The sequence below is a fragment of the Stegodyphus dumicola genome, chromosome 5 (genome assembly GCF_044657685.1).
Source record: "Stegodyphus dumicola isolate Sdum_Otavi_A_Nest chromosome 5, ASM4465768v1".
NCBI classification, from domain to species: Eukaryota; Metazoa; Arthropoda; class Arachnida; order Araneae; family Eresidae; genus Stegodyphus; species Stegodyphus dumicola.
This window is the reverse complement of record NC_140772.1, coordinates 52,652,337-52,680,288: the sequence shown is the minus strand read 5'-3', so window position 1 is coordinate 52,680,288 and position 27,952 is coordinate 52,652,337. Positions and strand designations below refer to the sequence as shown.

General features: G+C 34.2%; 1 protein-coding gene across 1 annotated transcript in view; it reads left to right on the top strand.

Annotated features, from left to right (window-relative positions):
• Nucleotides 1-11,803: 11,803 nt before the first annotated feature.
• The window catches only part of LOC118193475 (sodium-dependent proline transporter-like), a 409,418-nt gene continuing 393,269 nt past the window's right edge, over nucleotides 11,804-27,952 (top strand). Inside the window, exon 1 of the mRNA XM_085816654.1 lies at nucleotides 11,804-11,946. Coding sequence (XP_085672780.1) covers nucleotides 11,920-11,946 — 27 coding nt within the window. The 5' untranslated portion in view covers nucleotides 11,804-11,919. The remainder of the gene's footprint in view (nucleotides 11,947-27,952) is intronic.

Here is a 27,952-nt window from a genome sequence, read left to right as displayed (position 1 = left end):
GTTATCCCAGCTAGTCTTAGATTAAATATCCTGCAAGAGCTCCATGACAGCCCTTTAGCTTCTCATGCTGGTATTCGAAAAACTACTCAACGCGTACGCGAGGCAGTCTACTTTCCTGAACTGCAAAAGTTAACAAGGGCGTATGTCCAGTCCTGCCCAACATGTCAAGCCGTTAATTATATTAATTTCCGCCCGGCCGGGTTTCTAAATAGTATTAAATCCGAATTTCCAAATGAAATAATCGGCATCGATTTATTGGGCCCTTTCCCAAAAAGTCAGTTAAACAAAAGTCGCTATCTCCTTGTTATAGTTGATCATTTTAGTAAATGGACCGAAATTGTTCCCTTAAAACGAGCCTCCGCGAAATTAGTTACCGATTCTATTTTAAATAAATATATTTTAAAATACGGGGCGCCCCTAAAAGTTATATCGGATAATGGTCCTCAATTTGTAAGTAATATATTTGAAGACATGTGCCAAAAACTGGGCATACGTCATTTAAAAATGGTCCCGTATCGGCCGCAATCAAATATAGCGGAACGGGTCAACAGAAATATAGTGAAAATTATCCGTAGTTATGTTAAAAATTTTCATAAAAGCTGGGATAACTATGTCAATGAATTTGCTTTCGCCCTTAGGACCGCAAAACATGATACAACGGGCAAAACTCCTGCTGAGTTATTTCTAGGCAGAAAGGTTATAACACCGTTAGATAAACTATTTTATGTGCAACAAAGAGCCCCAGAATTTAAAATGGGTGATATAGAAAAACTAATAAAAGAAGCAAAAAAGAATACGGAAGTAGCACAAAGAAAACAAAAATTGTATTATGACTTGAAACGACGGGGAGTAACTTATAAAGTAGGGGATGAAGTACTAAAAATTAAGCATTCACTTTCTTCAGCACCAGAAGATAAAACTGCCAAATTTTTTCCACGCTTTGAAGGACCATATGTTATAGAAAAAATAACTCACGCTGTTGTAGTGTTAAAGGCAAGAAATGGTGAAACCTGTTCCGCAAACATTGACCAGATAAAACCATTCTATGACCGTAATAAAATGCAAATCTTTTCAGATCTTTTGCAGGATCCGGTACGGCAGACACCGCAGGTACAAGTTCCAGAGGTGGGAAAACGACAAGTACAAGGGCAAGCCAATGAGAGACAGAAGCAAGTGAAAAGAAAATTGCCCCGCGGAAAAATTGAAGGTACAAAGAAAAAGAAGCCGTTCCACCGTCCAAAAAAACAGAGTTCACGAACACCCCCAGAATGAAGAAGGGAGAAGGACGACGTATGTGGAAAAGACCGGGAGAAAGGACGGCAACTATAACCCGGCTGTGAAACGGAAGATTGACTCATCCGACAGAACTCTCCGCAGCAAAAGTCGCCGAACTGCGGAAGGGCCATCAGCGGCGGAGGAAAAAGTACAAGAAAAATTTGAACGGCCAACAACGAGGTCCAAGCAGGATCACGACAGAAGTTTCCCGGTTCCACCAAGACCAGCTGCCTTCAAACGGCCAAGACCACAAGCAGAGGACAGAAGGAAGATGTTCAAGGGTGGCCGTAGTGGTGAAAAACGGAAGCTTCCAGAGGAAAGCACTGAAGGGCGAGCCCGTACAAGAAGGAGGATCAACCAAGCTACGGTCTGCAGCACCTTTAAAGACTGGGCCCAGAAAAGGATGTCTGAATATTACAAAGATAAGTAAAATTTTATGTTACTTTACAAACTTAAGTTAATCTTTCATTCTTACTGCAAGTGGCAGATTTCAAGAAGTTTTACCTCATGCGAGGTCTACCTTTATCGCCAAAAGGGCGAGAAATGAGTTGTGACCGATTTTCTTATTATGTTTTTCAATTACTCGCGCGTAAAACTAAAGTTGATGTATAATAGCGTTGTATAAAGACTTAAATATTGTAAAAAGTTATTGTATAAATTTTATTTAAAACATTCTAACAAGAAAGAAGTTTTAGTCTGAAAGACTTTTTGAAATGTAGTATTATTTCAATGTAGAAAGAATTGGCACTTGCTTTGAAAAGAATAGAAGTTAACAATGTACTACTAATGTATGTTTTCAAATGTGTAAAATTAACGGCATCTTGATATGTTCTTGTATACATGTGAACTGTTATTTTGAATGTTTAGAAATAACGTGATATGGTAAAAGTGAAAGTAATGTTAAAAAATTTGTTATTCGTGTGACTGTAAAGATTAAATGATGTAGTTAGGCTCTCTGACGCTACACTTTAGAGTTAGCCACTTTCAGAATAGTACCTCAGGGTCTAGAGTTGAAATTAGGGTGTGTTAAGAGGTCTCGTATGTTGAATTTTAACACATTAGTGTTTTGATTGTAGGAGGAAGTGTTGAACACATAGACAGAAACACATTCGTGTTTGGTGTTTTTACAACACATGTCAGAGAGCACGGGGAGAGATAATTAAAATAGTCATGAATGAAATAAGAATGTTAAGAAAAGTATATTCTATATGTTATTTGCAATGTCATTCTGTAACATTTCATTAAACTAGTTTTCCTTCCAGATCTCTGGAAGGAACCAGAATTGAATAAAGCTCCTGTTTTGATGCAGTACAGATGAAAAAGAAAAAAGATTGTTGTATATTCCGGGAGCTGCTATTGTAACAAATTTCTTTCTTTTAAAATTTTCTAGTTTCTAGCTAAGTTATGATTGTAAAAGTTTGGCCTCGCGTTAGTTTCTAGAGCTAAAAGTTTTCAACAAGGTCGTTTTAGACCTCAGTTTCAAACTAATTAACTCTGGCGGGAAGTATGTAAGGATCTTAAGTTTTACTAACGTTTATTTTATTTTAAATCTTTACTATCACTTCTTATTTTCTACTTCCGGCCAGAATTATAAGCGTGAAGGAGTTTATGCAAAGTTGTCTGGCGAACGCCAAGTATTTAAGTGTGGCCTTTTTGCCAAGCAGAAGAGAGGAAGCCGTGAGTTCGAAGCAGGCCGCTTACCTTAGAAGTTACGCAGTTGCTACTTTGCCTTCCAGGCCAGAGGTTTTAATCCTCTTGATAAATTAAACGTATTGTAGTGTTCACAGTCTCTGTGCTACATACGCTTTCTGTTATTATAAGGCCAATCTTATTCTAAAGTTAAATTAGAGTTTAGTTTTATTTTGATATCTTTTAAGTTAGACCCCGAGTGGAGGGTCATTGTATTCCGAAGTACGGAAGTCATTGTATATAAAGAAAAAAATAAAGGGTTTTGTATACCCTTCGTCTGTATCCTGTCTACTTACTACAATTAGTGAACATAGCTTTAGTAAGCTCTCTGTTCTAGTCAGGTCATTGTATGTTTCCGAAGAAGGTTAGAAGAAACATTGAACCTGATAAGGTCTTTAATTCATCTTTTATGAGGTCTCGCAAACAATCAGCCCTTAAGAGTTCTGTTATTCCATAAAACCTAAAATATTTCATTTATGCTTTATTTTTTATCAGTCTGTAACTGTTTAAAACATGAGTAATTTCAAAGCAATAAATGCACCACTTATTAATTTAAATATTTATTTTAATTTTAATATAGTTATAATATAAATACTAATTAATGTTTATTTATTTTGTATCTTTAATATAGACTTAGGTACTCCGCATATTAGAAACACTGAGCGTCATGAAATCAGTTCCAGTTTGCTTCACAAAGATTTTCTGCTACGTTATCATACGATCTAAGCCTATTTAGTGTCAATGGATAAAACAGGAATGAAAGTTTACAGCACACCCTTGCAAAGATTCCTCTTTTTCTGTTTATGTTTAAAGCGTTTCTAGTTAATTTAATGTTAAAATAGAGAATATAATTAATTTTCAGCTGTAATTTACAAACTAAATCAGAATGCGAGATTCTGTTGCGTTGATTTGCTTGTCAATCAATGCAAAAACTGGAGTGACTAGAGCTCGAATCGTGAAGAAGCCGGGAAGGTACTTTTCATTGCAGCCCAAAGAGCTAAAGCTTACAAAGCGCGAAAATGGATGAGTGTTTTCGGCCAGCCTTTTCCGTTTAATTTCGAAGATAAAACAGGCCAAACAATACTGATGAAGCGAAAGTGGATTCAAGATTATGGACTTACCGAAACTATCCAGCATATCATCCTCGCAAGACTATGAAGTACCCATGTAGATGGTTCCATAGCAATCGATATCATGCTGAGGCTTTACTTAAGAATGACTTTGGCCCTGCTGAGCTATGTGTGATGAACTTTCGTTAGAAAAGATAAGCTATGGACGAATATCTAGTTTGGCTGCTCGTTGCATAAATTCATAAATATCAAACTGGTCAAATTCATGTTTGTTACATACACCGCAGTTCATTGGACACGAAAAAGAATCTATTGTTCATCAATATCAGTTGCTTACTGCAACTGTCGAATTGAAACAAATGGCTAGTCCGTTCTCGACCCGGTCTCCAAAAATCTTATTTTACTTAGAACTTAAAACCTGATTTCGGATTGTAGAAATGCAATCACTTGCCCTACAGCGAAGCATGGATGAATGGCGACGAACTGACTGCACACGATTGCACGATTAGTACTTTTAAATATATCATGAGAGGGAAGTGGGAGGACGATGATACGAAGAACAAGTCAACGGCAGCATCACTGTAACATGAATAAAGTCAGAGTGCAATACATAGCTGGCCGATTTTTTGGTCACATCCACCTGACAGGCGATTTGGTAAGCAACTTCAGCATCGTCAACGTGACTGTGAACAAAGGAAATGAATTCATAATGGAAACTCTTTGTGTCCATCCTAACGCATCTCAGAAGCGTACGAGTGTTCGTACTTGAATTCATGCTTACTCAGAGGCTAGATTGATCTTTCTGAATGTGAATATGGACATTGAAATTGCGACGTACCTTATTTCTCGTACCATAAAACTGTGCTCGGTAGACCGACGCTAAGCAGCATTTAATTAAATGTGTTCATAAAAAAAGTGTTAACTAATAAATAGTATGTTCGTAAGTCATTTCTTTCGTCGCTTAATGGCATATTCATTTAAGACCTAGCGGTCATTACACAACATAGTTTAATCCCTATTTTTAATGATAAAGTAATTACTTATCATGAAACTAGTATATAACAGCAGACCCACTGGAAGATGGAAAACTGTCTGTACTCCTAAAGGAATGGAAGCAAGTAGATAAATGCTTAAGAACCTCCAACACTGTGATTAAAATTGCAAACCTAACAATTAACGATAAACTAAATCAATAGTAAGTCATTTAGGAAAATTCATATGCGTCAGTTTTCCTTCCTTAATTAAATGCTGGGCAATGCCATCGTTTGCCGGAAATTAAAAGGTTAACCTGACATTAATTTTAAGGGAGAGTTCCTCACTAAGTTGAGAGTGCATAGATGAGTGTGATTGAAAATGATCGAGAGCTAGGATCTCTATTTTGGGTAATATCATTTCAGATTCAAATTATATTGCTCAGTTATTAAACACTTTTATAAGCTTTTATTCAGCTCATTCATACTGCTAGTCGCTGTGGTCAAGAGTTTGTGATCGATTTTCTATACTCTTTCGTGATAAGCTATCAAGCCCAAATTTTTTACATATACTGGCTGTGGATGACAATACGATATAGTGGTGCGCATGTTTTAAAATTCAATTTAGATATCTTAAATTTAACGTTGAGACGATTTTTCGCATATGTCCTAGTTTAACGAACAAATAAATATCTTCTCACGTGACTGTTTTCACTATCGGATAGTGCGTGAAAAAATATTTTAAATTAGTAAGTTCATGTGAAATTTTTACAGTAATTTTGTTTTTCGAATTGCCCCAAATCGCTCTCTTTTTTGACCATTTTACATAACAGACATTTTGGAGCTAAAAGAATAGTTATTTATTGTTTAAAAATAAGTTTTCGTTTGAACAATTTGATTGATAACGTGCAACTGTGACTAAAAGGCAAAAAGCAAAATAAATAAATAAGTAAATAAAAACAGTTTTTGTAAAGTAATCTTTTATTTAAAGCACTAAAATAATTATCGAATTAAAATAGGAAAAATAATATCGCATAGGTTAATGGGAACAAGAGATTAAATAATTCTCTCACAAAATTTATCTACAATTTTATGTTTCAAATGATAAAAAAGTGAGCACCTTAATAATGTAATCGAATTGCGCTATGAATAGTCCAAGCCATTATTTTCATAAATTTATCAATGGTGCCCCAAGGTTTTATTCTTCGTAACAAAAAATTTCAGATTTATTTTGTAAAAATAATAACTTACCTGACAAGGGCTGTCTTATCTAAAGATAATCATTTAATCTCGGCGATTGATCTCGGCGATGATTAGACACAGGCCCTTCTTCTTCAGGAGAAAAACAGTTTTGCTCTTTTGCTAAAAATAACATTAATGTAGAATCGGTACTTACTGTCTAGGAATATGATGTCTGTAAACTTACTTCTTTTGTGGCTGTCTAGGGGCTAAAAAACTAGTCCAATTTACAAATAACTTGAATATTTAATGGAAACATGAATAGTTGCTACAAACTACAAAATGATTATATGTGTAAAAGGATGAATTTACATAGATGATATTTAATTCACATTAATATATACGATAAATTATTTTTCTTTTTTTAGTTCATTAACTATTTTACGTGTTTAAATAAAAGTTTATTTTATGAAAACATCAAAAAAAGGTTTTTTACATATTTGCAATGTATACTTTCGAATGCATATTTCGGATTTCCACTTCTATCAGAATACATAACCTTACTTCAATCTCTTTTGAGCCGAAATAGAGCAAAGAGACAAACAATATCAAATTGGGAGAGAAGCACACCAATGTAAAATTTAAAATTAGGCAAAACAGCAACCTTAAGTTTGGCATAAATTTTGAATAAAGTACTATGGATTTTGAGCATGATCAGACACAGGCCCTTCTTCTTCAGGAGAAAAACAGTTTTGCTCTTTTGCTAAAAATAACATTAATGTAGAATCGGTACTTACTGTCTAGGAATATGATGTCTGTAAACTTACTTCTTTTGTGGCTGTCTAGGGGCTAAAAAACTAGTCCCTAGACAGCCATTATTTTCATAAATTTATCAATGGTGCCCCAAGGTTTTATTCTTCGTAACAAAAAATTTCAGATTTATTTTGTAAAAATAATAACTTACCTGACAAGGGCTGTCTTATCTAAAGATAATCATTTAATCTCGGCGATTGATCTCGGCGATGATTAGACACAGGCCCTTCTTCTTCAGGAGAAAAACAGTTTTGCTCTTTTGCTAAAAATAACATTAATGTAGAATCGGTACTTACTGTCTAGGAATATGATGTCTGTAAACTTACTTCTTTTGTGGCTGTCTAGGGGCTAAAAAACTAGTCCAATTTACAAATAACTTGAATATTTAATGGAAACATGAATAGTTGCTACAAACTACAAAATGATTATATGTGTAAAAGGATGAATTTACATAGATGATATTTAATTCACATTAATATATACGATAAATTATTTTTCTTTTTTTAGTTCATTAACTATTTTACGTGTTTAAATAAAAGTTTATTTTATGAAAACATCAAAAAAAGGTTTTTTACATATTTGCAATGTATACTTTCGAATGCATATTTCGGATTTCCACTTCTATCAGAATACATAACCTTACTTCAATCTCTTTTGAGCCGAAATAGAGCAAAGAGACAAACAATATCAAATTGGGAGAGAAGCACACCAATGTAAAATTTAAAATTAGGCAAAACAGCAACCTTAAGTTTGGCATAAATTTTGAATAAAGTACTATGGATTTTGAGCATGATCAGACACAGGCCCTTCTTCTTCAGGAGAAAAACAGTTTTGCTCTTTTGCTAAAAATAACATTAATGTAGAATCGGTACTTACTGTCTAGGAATATGATGTCTGTAAACTTACTTCTTTTGTGGCTGTCTAGGGGCTAAAAAACTAGTCCAATTCACAAATAACTTGGATATTTAATGGAAACATGAATAGTTGCTACAAACTACAAAATGATTATATGTGTAAAAGGATGAATTTACATAGATGATATTTACAGATAAAGAAAATCCACCGTCTTTTACATATAAATATCTTTCAGTCGCATCATTGTCTTAATGGCGGAATCGTCTGACTTCTATCATCGGAAAAGTAAAAGATTTGTTATCACAGCTTGTCGCGTCATCCGATTATAATGAACGATGTTATCCCACATTAATAATATTTCAGATCTGCTAATGGAATGTCTTGGTATGATGAGACGATAAATCGTCTCATCATATATATCATATCTTCGAGGAGTTTTTTAGCGCAGATAACGATGTTGCCATGTATGCTCCAGTAAGATATGATGAACAAGCAGTTGTGTCTGAGGTTCAAGAAATGCCATCAGAAGAAAGTTAGAAGGAGAGTATCATCCTGCCACTGGCCAGGAAGTGTTACATGCTTTGGACGCTTTAGAACGTTTAGACGCAACAACACAGTTTAGTGAAACCCTTGTGATATCATTTTTTCGCACAGTTATCTTGTTTCAGCTTCAGCTGATGATAGTTTCAGGTAAGTGTAAGGTTCTGCATTTAAGTGGATTCTGCACTTCTTTTTTTGGTATTTGTAGAGGCGGAGAATTCCGCTTTACAGAGATATGTATTTGAGAAAAACAAAACAAAACTAATTTTGCTTACACTTGAGTCATCTTGTAGCAGAAACCAAAACTCCGGCAGACTTCGGTTTTGAAATAGGATTTTCAGTGAGATGTCAAGCTTATAAAAGTCACGTATTCTGCTGAGTTTAAACTAAGAACATTTTTGTACACGCTGAACACATTCAGAATCTATTTAAAGTCATCAAGCATTTTCTTGAGCTATCGGAAAATAATATTCAAACTAGTCTTTCAAAGCTTCAAGTTGCGCCTGAATAAGTTTCTGTATTTTTCTCGAAATTTGATATTATTTTCATCCAAGAAGCTTTTTTAAAGAGTGAGGAGATCTATATCTTTTTCATGCCCTCCAGACAACGCATAAGTTTCATCTTAAAAGAAGGTAATTTGATTTTTGCGTCAAAAACTGCGGCATTTTTCTTTGCAATGATAGATTCATTTCGCTCATTTTATTAAAAATGGCGGCAAAATATGCCAATTTGCATACCCAGGCCTAAACATTTAAAATCTTCTCTAGCAGAGGGTTATGGTGAATCAAAAATGCTGCTACTTCGTATTTCATCATTTCGTAAGAGGCTTCTTCAAATATAATATAAAATTATTCCTTAATAATCGAATAGTGACTTATAATAAGCATCTTCTTATGACATTGAACAGGCACATGGCCCATAACATGCATGATCTGAACTTATCCAATGTAACGGTTCACTTTTCTCACCAAATGCAACAAGTCGTCTTTAGGCTTTGGAGAAATGCATTTTTGCTGTTTTGAGGAGATCTTATCGCAAGTGACTTGTAAGAGCCTGCAATAACGCTCTGCTTTAAGGGAAATCTAAAGACCAACTTGAAGTGAGCATACTGCAATAAAGGCTACTGCCGCATCCTGGAAATCCGTGTCATCACAACACATACTGTTTAAGCAGTGCTTCGTGGCATTAAGATGCTAATCCTGTTAACGAGTTACATGGTGACAACAGTGCCACTTTACCAGAAAAAATTGAATATTCTGTAAAACTTTGCGAGCCCTGGTGTTAGTTTCGAGGAGTTTTTTAGCGCAGATAACGATGTTGCCATGTATGCTCCAGTAAGATATGATGAACAAGCAGTTGTGTCTGAGGTTCAAGAAATGCCATCAGAAGAAAGTTAGAAGGAGAGTATCATCCTGCCACTGGCCAGGAAGTGTTACATGCTTTGGACGCTTTAGAACGTTTAGACGCAACATCCGAATTGACCGCTAGTTTCGCGGAAGCCATGAATACAGTGGGCAGTGAAGTTAGCAGGCGTTTTCGATGCCGTCTACGACAGGGCTATATACAGAAATTTTTCACCAGAAAATGATCTGTGAGTACACTTTTTGAGTACAGTAATTGATGTAGTACTGCAGTGCTTTCTATAACATAATATTCTATGATAACATATGATGATTCTATATTCTAAAATATATGATGATTCTGTAATAACATAATATACCGTAGTAAGTATGTGCCTATCTCTACATATAATAAAAGAAAGAGTCTGTCTGTGTGGGTGTCTTTCGTTCACGCCTCGCTTAAGCTAATAGATACAGGCCTACGAAATTTGGTATATAAGTGCGTTTAGACAAGAGCCAGTGCACCTCGAAGCGATTTTTTCAAAATTCGAATCAGATTTTTTAAATTTTATCTTTTTTGTTGAAATCACATTATTTTAAATAGTTTCCTTCTTTTAGAAACATGGTTTTGGCAACAGTTTTTCATCCAATGCTTTGTATACTGGACTGCTGACTGATGAAAATATGAAATAAAATATTTATTGCTTATTTTCACTGTTTTTAAGATACTGAAAAGTTTAACATTTTTTTTTTCAACGGGAAGTTTGTTAATTTATTTTATTAGGATAATTAGTATTTATAATAAGGGATATTGCTTATTTCATTGGAATTTTATTAATATGTGATACATTTTTATTGAATTTTTTTTGATAAAGTTCTGTAGCATAAAATTCTGTTCAGATTTTAAATTAAATGTTTGGTGTTCCCTTTAGGCATTTTTACGGTATATTTAAAAGCCAGACAAAGCTGGTCGTGTAGCGGCTAGTATGCTATAAATGGTTAATGTGCATAAAAAACTATTCCAAAAATAAAATTTGTGTCTCCACATAAAACGAATTATTTTAACACGAACCCTTGATTTTTCTGTCTTTTGGTATTCATTTTAACGACAGTTTACTGCATTTCGACATATTTCTTGCTACACTATTCTGTTTTTAAATGCAGAAACAAATGATCGGATCTTTAAAAATCTATATTTAAAAATATATATATTGAGAGGAAAAGCGGAGTATTTATTTCGAAATCATTTTATACGTATCATTTGATGTCTAAATTTTTTATGAGTTTTATAGTTTTTTAAAATTTTTAAATTGAGATCGCACAATTTCATTAACACATTATCTTATTTTTACTGTCAGTTCTACTTTCGTCAGTTCCCGCCAGAATGAACATTAGTTAAAATACATAAAAACTGAGTTCCTGAAGTAAGAGAGCTTTTGGAAGCGATTGCTGGCTTTCTCCGAAGCAATTCTGGCAAGCTTTTAGAAGTACCTGAGGCTTTAGCCTTCTGCTAGCCGTGGTTTGCTCACGTGATTAGAAGGCCTGAACCAAAGCTTACAACAGGACTTGCGAACTGCATATTTTAATCTCTTACTTTGACAGTTATGTTAATTTAAATCAATTTGGCTTATTATTAATCAATTTGGCGGTGGCTAATTTTATCTTGCGCAAGCTGTGTATTTTATAAAGTCGTAATAAAAAAGTTGTATTTTAAACCATCTTTAGAGTTTTATCTTTTGAGTTAAAAACGAAAATACGTTTTTCCACACTCTAAAAACCGAAAAGAACTTTCAGACTCAAAACAGGAGCATGGAGCATGCATATTCTTTTTACATTTCCATTAACCTAAAAAAATAGTAACCTAAATAACAAGACAACATTGTTTTCATAACAGAACAAAATCAACGCTAACGAGGGAATTCTTATATCCAGCGGGCTTTTTCTCCACTTTTTTACGCAAATGTTGCAGTGTATTTGGAGGCGCCAGCATGTGACTAAACGTCACTATTTTTACTTGCGGCGCACTCGCTACTCCAGTAACACAGAATGGAAGCCATTCAGTTGTGCAAAGTCAGCATTACTCTCAGAAGAAGCTGTTTCAAAGCAGGTGTCTGTAGACACAACACATGCTTGCAATTCTAGTTTATCTCAAGCTCAAGAACTAAAATATACGGATACTATTACATAATGTCGAAGAAAAAGCTTCGTTTCGCAGTAAGTGCTTGCTATTCTTCTTTCATTGCAAATGTGTTGACAGTTTGCGATATTTTTGCGCTGGTAAATCCATTATGATTTCCTGATTTGCATTGTTGGTTACTATGGTTACGCATTTAGCGCTTACTGTTACAAATACTGCTTCATAATTTCTTGAGGTTCATATATGGAAAACCGTAACAGGACTGTAATCGTAATATTCTCGCAGGAAGTGACAGGATTATCTTTTCCTTTAGATTTAATTGAAAGACTTGAAAATTAAATTTGTAGATCTATTAGTATTATAGCTCTGAATTATAAAATTACTCTGAATTATTAAATTTTCAAAAAAAAAAAAAATCTGAAATGTTTCAGATTTTAAATTACGTCCAAAGGTGCGTTTTTTAACATTTTGTGTGTTACCTTTCTTTATTAAATATCATGTTCCTCGCACTTAAACCATAAGATCCAGTGCAACAGCAATATCGCAAAATAGTTTTAAAACGAGCATATCTTTAGAATTTCCGATACAGAGACTCACGCGCTGGAGATAAAAATGTTTTTCTGCACAACGTTGCCATTGCTCGCTTTGAAATCCTTGAGTTTGTTAATCAAAAATTCGTCAAAGTTTTAAAAAATGGGAAATCGATCATAAAACAAATTTCAAATTTCAAATTTGGTCTTCCACATGCTCATATTCGTTGGAGGATTACGTTATTCAAAATTCGATGACTCTATGTACCGTTGTTTTATCACAATACGAGAAATATACATACATTTATGCAGATTTTTCATTATTTAATTTCTTCAAATATAATGCAGGACTCTAACATTTTGTGGCAACAGTTTGAAAAGTGAACCGATATTTATGAGTCCGGCGCAAAATGCCAAAACGAAACTAATAGTCCTTCGGGATTCAAATCCCTTTGGACTAAAAATGAAAAGTTCTCTATCATTAATTAAATATAAACATAGTTGATTAAATTATCATAATTAAGATAAAATTCCATAGCAGTATCACAAATTTTTTAAAAACAGCGCATAGTTAGGATTCCCGGTTCAGTATTAAGTGCTGCCATGCATTTTTCATATATGATATATTATTTCTTTAAAAAATAATACATAGCAATAACATTCGGTGGCAATATCTTTGTATTTGAAAAGTGATACAGCTACAAGAATTATAAGGACAAAAACGTGAGAACCAAGACTATTAACATCTCTGGATGCTAAAATGACATTATTTTGGAAATGACGTTTCAAAATATGTATATGAAAAGAAAAGTCTTAAAAAAGTATGAAATGTTTCAGATTTTAACGATGGCTCAAAAGGGTTTGTTAAGGTTTCTCACTGAGCTAGCAATTTACCAGCCTTCTCTTGCAGTCAGTCTTGCTAACCGCCTTTTTGTGTTTTTAAACGCAATTTATAGTGAACCGATGCAAAACCCCATTTCGAGGCTAATAAGTCCCTTTTGGGCTAATAATCACAAGGATAGGATTTCTTAAAGTTATTTGTTAATAGCGGTATGACTAGTTAGAATTTTCGTTATGTAGGATGCTTTTAAGTTACTGCAAGAAAACATGAATCATACGTAAATCTTCGTGCTGTGTATAACAGATATCTTAATACCAGTCTAAAATGTATATGCTTCCAATAAGAACGAGCATTAGTACAACACAGCATTAGTTTCATATAATGAATCAAAAAGTCAAGAGGTCAGTAACTGAAATATTGCGCTAAAGAAGACTTAGGAAAGAGGAAAACATTGCATTTAAAATCTCTGAAAGGTGGACTGTATGTTATGAGGTTATGAGACTATTCAAGCAGTATTAAAACTTATGAAAATGGAGATGAAATTTTGGAGAGAGCAACGCATTGGAGGAAGTTTAATACCTCCTTATACAATTTCATAATGGATTTCAGAAATAAATCATATCGCAGTTTAAAAGTTAAATCCTTTTGAAGTGTTTCATTTCTTATACGATATCTTCTGCTCATAGGTCTAAAAAGACGCATCTGGCAACATCTTCATTTTTTTCAATATTTTTCTCATGGGCGCTAATCCACGTTGTTGATCATAAACGAAAATGAGATAAATTACTGATGCGTGAGTATAATTTTTCCTTAACAGACTCAGGTTGAGATTCAGCCGAATAGTGAACTTAAGTTTAATACTAATTCCAAATCTCTTAACTGTTACATGCTTAATTAGATTGTACAGCCGTTAGTCCCCCCCCCCCCAAGCAGAAGTAGTGAAAAAGATGTGCGATACCCTCGCCGGGACTCGAAAGTGGACCTCTCGAATACTCTCCAAGTGTGCTACCGGTTACATCGCGAAGACATGCCGAAAGGAGGGACAGAATACCTTATATGCTGTAAAAGTAAAGTCTTTGTAAATCGGTCAACAGTTCTGTAAAACGTTTAAAGCGCAAACGCTTACAATCCTTCAGTATAATCACCTCCATATCTACTACTGACTTTTGCTAAATTACTGGAAGGCACTCACTGTATACCATCAGAACGTGAAAGTCCACTTGTATTCCTTCGTGACACCTTCCGTAATTTGGCTAAAAGTGAAAGACATACTAGGTGATTATATTGAGGGAATGAAAGTGTTTGTACATATGGGCAGTAAAGTGTTTTCAGAACTTTTGAACAACTTTTTATCCAACCCTTAGCAAATTCCTGTGGATACTTGTTAGGTATACCTATAATTGTATAATTTTTGTAGAGGAGTGTTCTATGTTGGTCGTTTTTGGAAGCTTTGGCTGTACCTAATAATATGAGTAAATTGCTGCATATTTGTTTTTACATCACTGAGGAATTCCACTACCTTAATGAATTGCATCGTTGAGAGATCCTAAAGGAATCCATATGGCATACTCAGGAGCATGTGAAATATTGCTCTAGTCTGTTGAATATAATTTTCTCAAAAATCTTGCTTGATACCTGAAGAAGAATTGTTAGTCTGTAATCTATAGATAATTTACGATCCTTTCTTGCTTAGGAGTAAGAAACATTTCCCAAATATAAATTTAATTAGCTGTTTCACTGTGGGAGATGAGAGCCATTCTTGGATTTGATTCTTGACTTTCTTTCCAAAAAGCTTTTCGTGCGCTTGAGGAAAAATTATTAAGAAGAATGAGCTGTTTTACAGACTTGCGACAAAAACACGTGCCTTTCTTCAACATAATATGCATAACCTGCAGCGAGTTTGATTGGATTACTGATATACCGAGTCATTTTTATTTGTCTAGCACACTCAGAAGTTTCATGTCTCAGTTTTAGATTCTTGTTCTTGTCACTCCGTTATTTCACTCTATATTAATTCTCTCAATTTGCTATTTAACCAGTGATGCTAAAGATATTATTCTTGTCTTTAACTTTGGATGCCAGTTTCTCTTAAAGATTTTCTGATCTTATGTTTTATTCTCTGAATTTACTTAATATATATCCAAAGGTAAGATTGTTCTTGATTTTTATCGTGGCCTCTGCATATCATTAAGATTATTAGTGATGAAGAGATGCTTTTGCTGATATCATCTTTTATTCTGAATGGTCCTGTATTTGCCAGAAATAATAAATTTTGCTTGATGGTTCTTATTAGTTAAAATCGAACAAATGCTTTTAATTGTACGTTTGATTCGTTTACAGTAATTATCATTGTTCTATTATTTAACACCCCAAAGTAGGTAGAAACAAATTATTGTTGTTAAAAGAGTTCTTTAACCTTTTCATGTCTAACCCCCGACTATAGTTGGCACCTACGTGAAATCCTGTAGGATAGGATTACTGACTGTAACCAAGTGCATGTAATACGCAGTGGATATTTACAACGATTATAATCGACATATACGCGAGGTCTTAAGGATACGAATTCCAGGTACAGTCGGGTTTATGTAAAACTCAATGGGCATTTACCACTATTGCAGTCGGTATCCATCAGTGATCGGGTGGATGCGAATGTCGACTATAATCGGCGTTCATGCAATGGGCAGCAGATACTACCGCTGGTCATAGTCGGCATCTCTGCCGAAAGTCGAAGTGAGATTCATAAAAAGATGAATAGACTCTAGTAAAACCGCTTCTGTAAAGATAGTTGTGATTACATGTTTTATGATATATCAAGAATATGGGTACATTGGTGTCATTATATTAATACTAGATTTTTTATAATTTATATTAATTATAATGCACTGTTTTCGTTAGTTTTAGCAGGCTTAGGCTTTTGAAAAGTCATAATTAAATTTTAAAATACTGTTTCTTTTATAAATGAAAATTTTAGTTATTGCTTAGAAAGCTATTATAATTTTAATTCAGTATGATATACACACAATTAGTGACAGAAAACTAATAATTTGCATGTTAAAGCAAAGCTACACGTGTGAAATTCTATTTTCGCTTTAGTATATGCAGTTGCAGTAGGCTGTTTTGAAAGATGAAATTATTCTCACACGTTTTTAATCCGAATAATAACAAACAAAATTTTCTTTGCATTCTCGATGTTATTGAAAACTAGATTTTTTCCCAAGTAGCTGATATCTTGTCATGTTTGCTTCTTATTATTCGCATTCTTTATTTCCTTCTTCTTGGTGTGAATGCTGTTTCTGTAGCTGTACAAGATTGCTTTCTCTTAATTATTCTGATTATGAATCAAGGATTTTCCCACATTTTCATTCACTAATTTTCATTACGTCCTGATTGACGACAAAGACATTTGTATAAGGTAAAAAAAGCGCTAACTCGTAGTTCTAAATTAAATTTGACTTGTCAGTTTGATTAGAAACTAACGGCTAGTTTTATCTGAAATAACGAAGAGAACTTTCGTCCGCACAATAATCATTTAAATAACTAAAGAATAATGAACCATAATTTGGGCTACACATCTAAATATAAATTACAGTTATATAAATTCGTGAATCGCTGACTTCCGAAAAAATTTAACAGAAGCGAGATGTCGCAAACTGTTTACGATTTTAGATACCTAAACAACCAGATAACCTGAGCTGTGAGGTACTTTTTCCTCCTTATCGCGTGCTTTCGTAGTGTAACTGGAAAGTACGTTCGGTTGTCAAATGGAAAGCCCGGTGTCCGCTTCCCAACGAAGACATTGCACATTTTCCATGCGTCCTGTTTCTACAAACCTTATGACTCTACACAGTGACTAATTACAGAGATTCTAATTTTAATGCTATTTGAGAAACGATTGTCATTTCTTGATTCAGCGAGCAGCCAGGACGAAATTTTAAAGCAATTAGCAATTAACTGGAATAGAAGCAGTCTCAAACATGCGTAAGATGCAGTAACGAAATTGCATTCATTAAATTTTATTCTCACATAACTCAATTTGCAGAAGCTTCACGATGAGGTAATCTATGTTACGCAAGAAAAGACGAACTGGAAAACACAAAAACAACATCTAATCATTAGCAATGTTATTATAATCATTAATACAAACAAAAAAAAAACAAGGACTGGCTTAAGAAGAAAACGGTATCATTTCATCCAGACTTAAGTAATTATCACTTATCTAGAATTAGCGTTAAAGGAGTGTTCCCTGTGATGTTTTATATCTATAGCTTACTGAATTAAAAAAAATAAATGTAATTGCAGTAGCGCAGAGGTTTTCAACCTTTTTAGCGCCAATGTGTCCTTTAACTATTTTTAGGCCATCATTCCCTCTCCCTCCTCCTTAAAATTTCGAAATATATATATATATATAGTGGTTCACAACCTTTTTAGCGCCATGCACCCTTTCACTATTGTTAAGTCATCATTCCCTCCCCCTCCTTCCCCAAAATTCGAAAAATATATATAGTGGTTTTCAACCTTTTTAGCGCCATGTACCCTTCCACTATTCCATCATTCCTCCACTCCTTCCCCCAAATTCGAAATATATATATATACATTTAATTTATTTTTTAATGTGTTTTATAAAGTAAAAAAAGAAAGAGCGTAGAAAATGGTGATAAATACAAAAATTGAATAAAAATAGTTTTTTATATTTACTAACATATGAATTAAAACTAAATACTTAACAGTATTAAAATACATAAACTAAATACTTAACAGGTAAATTCACCCCTCCTGAACCTATGAAATTCCCCTAAGGGAAGGGATTTTCTATGGTTGAGGACCTCTGATGTAACAGATGATACAGACACATGTTGCTAATTGTCTGTTTAAACTACCGGAAAATTCCCGAGTAATTATGAGTACTCAAGCTGCTAGTAGTTACCTCTAATTACCTCTCTGCTGATTCTAAATGTTAGTACGCTAATTTTCAAACATTTTGGAAATCAATACGCTTAAAGGCGGCTTCTTTGTTACGCAGGCAGCTATAACAGTTTGCATATGAATTTGTTACTTACTAGAAATCAAGACATTTTTAATTAGTATTTGTGAATCCTTTAATTAATTTTCCTTTATGTACATTTAAAATTACGATACACTTGCCAAAAAATGACCCATTATTTTTCCTGATATTTATTCCTAATTTAAAAATAAAACGGTCATTGACATTCTGCAGCATGGGTGGAAAAAATGCTGTGCACTTGTCTCTTCAATTTAAATCGTTCTTTAATTGTAATTCCTGCTTACAATGAACTTTCAGCAGAGAAAATGCACAAAAACATGTCATCTTCACAAACTATTCATCATATGAAAAAGTTGAGATGACATTCCAGTTTAAAAAAATCGCTTAAATTTTCCAATTAAAATCCCTTCTCACGACGCCATTGTTGTTCTCAACTCATTTTTTAAGGTTATGGCTTCGGCATTAAACTACTAACTAATGATAGATCAGCGTCTTGACTAACAGCAACTTCCAAACAACACTGGCGCCATAACAGACGCTGACGGTTACGAGAAAATTTTAAGTAGCAGTTACCTTTAAACAAATAATTAGTATTGTTTTTAACGTTTTTGTCTCTTACGTCTGGGCGACTAGGCGCCGCTAGAAATTACTTCGTTTGAATGCATCCTCAATATTTTTTAAAGATCACTAATTTCATACCTTTAAGGTTTTAAGCAATAGCATTTTTCCGCATAATAACTAATACGCTTTTCATGTGTTGTTGGAACTCAGAGTGGAAATGTTTAAGGTTAATAACCTCTATTACAGTTTCCTTCGAAAACGATTTTCAAAGAAAAAAAATCCGACAGATAGCATCCTTCAAAACCCGTGCAAAACAAAGTTATGTCAAGAAAAACAAATTAAACGAAAACACCTTGCTGGCCAAGGTAATGTTCGGCAAGCACTAAGGCAAGCAGTAGAAACATGTGCAGCGTGGGGGCGGGCATTATCTTGCCGAAATGTAAGCCCAGGGTGGCGTGACATGAAGGGCAACTCAACAGGCCTTCGAACTTCGTCAACGTACCGCGGTGCTGTAAGGTTGCGACGGATGACAACCAAAGGTGTTCTACTATGAAATGAAATGGCACCACAGACCATTACTCCTGGTTCTCTACCTGTCTGCCAGAAAACAGTCAGGTTGGTATCACACCGCTGTACAGAGGTCAACGGTATTCGGCGCAAGGGGCGCCGTGACCTCAGCCCCCTTTCTGTGAGCCATTTGTGAATGGTACTTGCTATCACTGAAGCACTAGTTGCAATTACAATCGATGATAATGATGCATCTGGGGCTGTGAACGCCGTCTGACGATTACTCGGTCTTCACGTTCTGTCGTTTCTCTAGGCCTACCGCTTCCTTCTCGACGCTGTGTGCGGCCATGGTTCACCCATTCCTGCCAACATCGTCTAATAGTGGCATCGCTCCTACTCAAATGTCGAGCTATTCGCCGATAAGACAAACCGGCTTCTTTGAGCCCAACTACACGACCTCTCTCAAATTCGGACATCTGTGCATATCGTTCGCGCACCTGTATGCGAGGCATAGGTACTGTCTACCAGAGTACACGGAATGAAATTCGTGAAGAATTTATGACCTGGAATCGTAATTTCTCCTCTTAAATATCCTGCCAGTTGCACAAATCAGATGCGCTGTAGCGACAACCATTCATTTATTGGCAGCCAAAATGTAATTTTGCATTTTCCGTCAAAACCTGTATGCATGTCAATTTGTGTCCAATTTGCTTTATATTTTCTTGGTGCGTCTTTTTTTTTTTTTTTTTTTTTTTTTTTTTTTGTCTAAGAGTGTATGTTTCTCCCATTGCGATAAAACAGAGGTACCTAGAGCCATCAAAGTTTGAATAACGTAATCTTCCATAAAATATTGGCATGCGGAAGCTCTAATTTGAATCTGAAATTTGTTTTATTATCAATTTCAGATTTTGTGGCACTTCAAAAATTTTTTTATTAAAAAACAAAATGATTTCAAAGGGAACAATGGCAACGCTATACGAAAGAAAAAGCATTTTTGTCTCCAGCGAGCGAGACACTGTATCGGAAATTCTAAAGATATGCTCATTTTAAAATTAATTTGCAATATTACTGTTGAACTGAATTTTATAGTGTAAGTAGAACGTGATATTTAATAAATAAAGGTAACACACAAAACGTTAAAAGAACGCCCCTTTGGACGTAATTTAAAATCTGAAACCTTTAAGATTTTTTTGTCTTTTTCTTTATATGATTTAATTCCTTAAACACGTTTTGAAAATTTATAAAGATTATTAATTATACAGGGTAACAATTGAATTCGGAAATTACAGGAAGGTATTCTACAAGCTAAGTAAAGCAAAAGAACCGAAAAAGAAAAAAAAAAATTAAAAAAGAAAATCTGAAATGTTTCAGATTTTAAATTACATCCATAGGGAGTTTTTTAACATTTTGTGTGCTACATTTATTTATTAAATATCACGTTCTTCGCACTTAAACCATAAAATTCTGTTCAACAGAAATATCGCAAAGTAGTTTTAAAACGAGCATATCTTTAGAATTTCCGATACAGAGACTCGCGCGCTGGAGATAAAAAAATATTTTTCTTTAGAAGGTTGCCATTGCTCGCTTCGAAATCCTTGAGTTTGTTAGTCAAAAATTCGTTAAAGTTTTACAAAATAGGAAATCGATAATAAAACAAATTCCAAATTTCAAACTTGGTCTTCCACATGCCCATATTCGTAGGAGGATTACGTCATTCAAAATTCAATGGCTCTGTGCACAATGTTTTATCACAATACGAAAAATATACATATATTAATGCAGATATTTCTTTATTCAATTTCTTTAAATATAGCACAGGCCGATAATACTTTGTGGCAACTGTTTGAAAAGTGATTCGCCGTTTGTATTGAATCGACGCAAAATCGCAAGGGACAAAGACCCTTTGAACTAAAAATATATATATACAGTGAAAAATGTGTAATTCACTTACGAGGTAAAATAAACCTGACACACGTGCAGCAATACAAATTAGTTTTACATGGAATAGGATACAATAAAATGTGTGATAGGAAACGTAAATAAAACAACGTAAGTTAGAAATGATAAACAGTAATACCAGGGGATCAACATTGAACTACACTGTAGTACGATGTCAGGGATATCAAAATCACTACCTCGAAGTGAACGAAATAATCGGTGCTTTACAAAATTCATAAAACACAATAGCAATTCATTTGCAAGGACGAATACTAAATAATGAGTATGCGTTTCCCCACACCCTTGTTTTGAAGCATGTAATGATGATCTGGATGTCAATTTTTTCCTTCTCAGATTGATACAATATTAATAGATGTCTGCAGTGCCGTAACACAAATGGCAAGTTATGGTGTAATATATATAAAATCATGATGACGAAATGCAAATATTTCACGCCTTTGCCAACTGCCTTCTCGCGCGGAAGAAAATAATGAGTATTCATGATAACGACAGTCTGTCCATGGTTAAAACAGATTTACTGCGGATTGGATAAACACATTTAATGAGAAAGGTTCCAGTTTGTTTCTAGCTCCTAGCGCTAACGACAAGCAGAGAATTATGGGCGATAAATTTAAATTGAAAAGGCGATTCACGCTAGAGATCTCGACTTTAAAGAGAAAGTTGTTGGAATTTATCGTTAAAGCCGCTAGAAACTGCATGCTACATGTACTGTTTCATAATGGGTATTTAGTTTTCTATCTTCGTGATTTTCACAAGGACAAATGGGATAATGCCCCGGGTTTTCGCATTTAAAAAATAGGCAAAATTTATAATATTTGTTTTAACCTAATTTTACTTTCTTGTACGAAGTAAAGGAAGTAATCGCAAAAATTTTCGGGTATGATATTTTCAACCAAAATATTCATTTTGACCGTTCCCGAATCCATTTGGACAATTTTTTGTGAGGTATTTTATTTACGGAGTGAATAAAGTATTGCTTTGTCCAAAACGGATTGTAAAATGGATTCAAAGGAGTTTCTTTATAACGTCTACACGTACGTACGTATATATAACTAAAAAATGATTAGCCGTAGAACGTTGGAAATTTGTATATCGGACTGCTATAACGTCTAGTTGTGCATGTCGCCTTTTTATTGCAATCGGCAGAGTTAAATAGATACAGAGTGTTTCAGCACAGCGGTTATAAACTTTCAGGAGAGACAGAGTATACCTAGACGATAAAAAATCACATAGCAATGCATGGTCGTAAACGTTTTCCTTGCGTGATAATAACAACACAAAACACAAGAAAGGAAGGACAAGAACAGGGGAAGAAAACATGTTTATTAGGCTTAGTACAGCAGAAGCAAGAAATAAGAACAAAAACAGCCAAAGATCGCCATCAAAGAAGATGTTCGAAATTTCGATCCCGGACCTTGATGCAGGCATCACATTTACGGCGCATGGAAGATCTGATGGAAAATACTGGGCGTGTCCCGGACTTTCCAAGCAGCTGCCTCGGTGCGTGCAACAAGTTTCTACGGTGGTTTCGTACAGCAGTGTTTTGATGTATTCCCAGAGAAAGTAGTCAATGTAAGTGAGGTCTGGCGAACTTGCTGGCCAATGCACCGAATCACTACTGTCGATTCAATAATGAGGTTACTTTGCATTCAGGTGGAGATACACAAAAAGGCTGTAATTTGAGGGAGTTCATGCTGAAATTTTGAGACGCATATCAAGGCGGTAAAGTGAGGTGGTTCATGCTGAATTTCAGCATGATGCATTCACCCAATCATGCTGAAACCCAATGGCAGAACGCATCGCAACGGGTACGTGTGTGTCGTTCAATAGCTGCTTCACTATCATGACAGGAAAACGTTTTCGACCATGTATTGCTATGTGATTTTCATTATCTAGGTGTATTCTATCTCTCCTAATAGTTTGTAACCGCTGTGCTGAAACACCCTGTATGTATATGTGATGGAAAAGATGTAGGTGTGATGGCGTAGGCCGCAGATCCATATTGAAGTTATGGATCTGCGGCCTACGCCCATCACTTGGAAGCCGAGTAAGATTAAATATTCAATTATATTACAATTGATATTTGCAGCGACAATTTATTTGGAACTTTAATCGTGCCTATTCAAGAACATTTTTATTTTTGATAGTGCTGCGATAGGAAGAGAGCAGAGCGAAACAATGAAATAGCATCTTAATAGGAAGAGAGGCAGAAGCTAAAGTACGCAGTAATTCAATGTGGAGGTTTTGGTTTGGTTGCAGTAAAAAGTTTTTGCTTATTAAGAGATAGGTTTCAACTCTAGAAATTTTGAGTTCAGGTTCCGAATTAACTATATAATCAGCGTTACGCAAGTCACGTGACATAGACTGATCTAGAAGGGACAAAAAAGTGGCTGAGGCTCATAAAGAGATATGTGAAGTTTATGGTGTTTGCTTAACAGAACGTATCGGAAGGATTGGTTTAAAATACTATTTCGCTCAAGAGGTATTTCACTTCTCGATGACCAAAGTTCTGGCCGACCTTCTAAAGCTAATGAGGTCATAATTGAATTGAATCGTCATATAACTGTGCGAGATGTTACAAAAATGTTAAATGTATCACACAAAACAACTGGAAATAAAACGCTCGATATTTGGGTTCCGCATGAATTGAAAGAAATTCTACTAAACACAGCGAATCTATATTTGCGATATGCATTTCAAACGTAATACAAAATAGACACCTTTTTGAAACGAATTATTACTGGTCATGGAAAATGGTCAACCGTGATGAGTCAGCACAAATCATATGGAAAGCTAAACTGCATAAGCAAAAGATCACTTGTCAATTTGGTGGGATTATGAAGGATGTTGTGTATTTTGAGTTACTTCCAAGCAACCAAACGATCAGCTCAGATATTCACTGCCAACAGCTTATGAAAGTGGAGAAAGCAATCAAAGAGAAAAGGCCAGAATTGGCAAATTTTGGGCTTCCAGATGCCCACATTCGGGTGGAAACGTACGTTATTCAAAATTTGATGGCTCTAGATACCGTTGTTTTATCACAATGCGAGAAATATGCATACATTTATGTAGATTCTTCATTATTTAATTTCTTCAAATATAAAACAGGGCTGTAATAGTTGGTGGCAACAGCTTGAAGAGTGAATCAACACAGAAAGTGAATCGATGCAAAATGCGAAAACGAAATCAGTAGCCCTTTTGGACTAACGCCTTTTGGGCTAATAAATAAATATAAACAAAAATTAAAAACTCTTACGACTTAAATAAACATTTCTGATTTCCGTTTAATGGCAAATAAACTTCAATAGTTTTTAAAAATATAGGTATGTTGATTAAGAAGATAAAAAATGGAGTAGGTGAAGCACGCCTATCTTCAGATTCATTTCCTTTACATAATTTGACAAAAAATACTATAAAGAAACATATAAGAACATACTGGCTTTTTTATATTTCGCAGTGTACCATTAGGATGTTTCCTGCAGCTCAGATGAGTGAAAGGAATTAGGAATTCTGATTAATATAATCTATGCAAGTATCCAAGGGCATATCAGTATAACGTTTTAATATAAATAAAAAGGTTTTTAATATAAATGAAAAGGTTTTTAATATAAATGAAAAGGTTTTTAATATAACAGGATATTATAACCATTCGATGAGCTGACATCAAAACTCCGAATCGACCGGAAGATAACTCAGGCAGCCGTAGTATTGGACTAATGTTCAATATGCCACAAAATCACATGCGCAAATTTTAATTCCTTACGGCATTCACATGAATTCAGGGTTTAATCGCTAAGTTTTAATCACTGGAATGATTGGCTACGCAAGACTCTTCCTGCACGTTTTTCTTTCACAGACTTAAACGTCATTTCTCGAGTTCATAACTTTTCAATTAGCAGTTTTTTATTTTTTTAATAATGGCATTTCTTATGATAGAATTAGATAATATTTCCTCCATCTGACGACCTTCAACTAACAGTTCAGCACATCTGCAGTAAACATTTGCACCTATTCTATCACAAATAGATCTGTTTCATCTCCATGTTAGCTCAGATGCAGAAAATATACTGACGTAAGATGGAACATATAAAGCCTTTTCAATACAAATATTTTCATATGTGTTTTGATTCGGAAGCTAGTTTTTATATGTTCGTTTCCATCTAGAACAGCTGTTGTAAAATTTCTGTCCTTAGTGAAATTTATATTGTTTTCTTGTGGAATTTTATTTTGGTTTCATGTGTGGTTCTCAAATTACTATCATTTGATATAAACTATGCATTACGCTCTAAACTTGAACTATAAAATATGTTGTTTTACTTCCCAAAGTTTTTCTAATTTAATTTTGTAAAAACTGTTTCTCAGATTAATTAGCACATTTTTCTTCTCATTTTTTAAAATGATTCCAGTTGACTCTATGCTTTCTTGCCAGTGTAGGTTTTCATTATTAGTTCTGTCATTGCGTTGATCGTTGTTACTGTACTCAATTAACGTGCTGATTGACTTTTAAGAGAAATTCCTATTTGTATAACAAATGTTCATTACGCACTTTTTAAGTAATTGATTAAAGTAGGGGATGTGGTATTTTTTTAACTGGTAGAATGAAAATTCCGTGCTTTTGCCAAACATAATTTTTATTTACTGTTAATGGAATATAGTGCCACGTATTAAAATTTTTTAAAATCTGTTGATGAGAATAATACTAGAGAGCTTGATAAACAGTGGCAGGATCTTAAAACTGTAGAAACATTAAAAATACTAAGAATTCAGTTTTCTTGGACTAAAGATTTTGAAATACAAAATGATATAGGAAAATAAAGCATTTAATTTATTTTTATTAGTTGAAGTTGTACTGCGTCTTACTTATTTATCATCAGCAACTGAAAATATATTATCAGTAGTGACAATTAATTATAACGAAGTAAGAAATCAACTTTAAATTCCTTGATGAGTAAACTTGTTCCGAAACACAAAATATACACTAATTTCGTGTTTTCCATTTTCTGAAGAATTAATAAACGTAGAAACTCCTGTTAAGATTTATTAATATATAATGCCAGAGCTTTTCTTGTCAGTAGAAACAATTTATATGTCAAGAAAACAAACTTAGAAATTATGATGCAATAGAAACGTAGATGAATAGAACGTACAATGTCGAATCCATAATGAACAGCAAGAATTTTCATTGCGTAGAATGTTGATCCTAATGAATATGAAACTCGGCAGCGAAGGAAGAATAAATATTATCTTTATTTTAAAAAAACATGTTGCGGTCGCAAACAACGTGGCACACTACTCGTGCCTACTTCAAAATGTTTACATTTGTGATAGCTTTGCAGTAAGAAGAACGTAGCTGGCAGATGTCTAGCTAGGACGAAGTTTAAATGACTATTTCCCATTCCTGCCTCCAAACTACTAATTGTTTATAACATAATATATGAATTTAAAGCGCGTCTTCTCAAAATTAATCCACTTCATGCTATCATATGTAACGGGCATTGAATATTTTGTTTTAACATCGGGGTATTCAAAGAATTCATTACAGTTTAATTAGTCGACAGGATTTTGAGGCAAATAAGATCTAGGATAGAATAGTCTTGGAGCATAATATCATGAATAGTTAAAATATGGTCGAGGATGCCGCCTAGAAACAGTAAATCTGGGCACATTACTGGTACTTTCTAGTTGCTTAGGTGAATTTGTAGTTGGACATAATTTTGAGCTAGGAAAATCTAATTTTGATGCGAAGTTATATTTTGAACAGACAGTAACATATGATATTTCTTTGGTAAATCCTGTGTTAAAGACACGATAGTCATTTAAATGTAATGCATAACCTAATTTTAATTTTTGACAAAAACTTATATTATGAAAATATAATACATATATTATGAAACATATAACATTCTTTTATCTGTATTATAATCTGCAAATATTTTGAGATACTTTACTGTTTGTATAGAATGACGACTTCTACCAACTTGGCAAAAGCTGCGTCAAATATGCATAATGGAGGGAAAAACTAGCAAAGATGGTCGTAGACAAGGCATAATTTATTGCTGAACATTTTTGAGATATATATTCTCAATCACACATCATTTTGGGTGCGATAAGCACCCCACAATTTTGTATAGTTATTCACATCTTTAGGCAATGAAAGAAATCGAGCGGCAAATTTTATGTGCTAGCAAGAGCAAGGAAAGCCGGAAAGTAAGTGTACATTTTCTGAAACAGTAAATATGTAGAGTGTCGATCCTTTGTTGAAATTTGACCTGTGATTAGATAGAAAATATATACAATGCACGTTACATAAGGTGTCATGAAGCGGATTAATTTTGCGATGACGCATTTTAAATTGATATATTGTAAGCAATTAGTAGTTTTGAAGCAAGAAGAGAAGTAGCCAAATTAAAATGAGAAATGGAAGAGCCTACTGCCAAATTAAAGTTATTAGTTTTATTTCGTATTTTATATCTTATATTAACATACACACACACACACATACGCACACATGTGTATACAGGGGGACAATTATTGAATTTTTTATTTCATATAGCTCAATAATAATTATTTCATAAAAATTACTGAGTTCAAAAATTTTATTTAGATTTGAAAAGTAACTGCTGATATTCGGATTCAGTTTATCACATCTTCGATATTCTTGCCGTTAATGGCTATGAACTGCC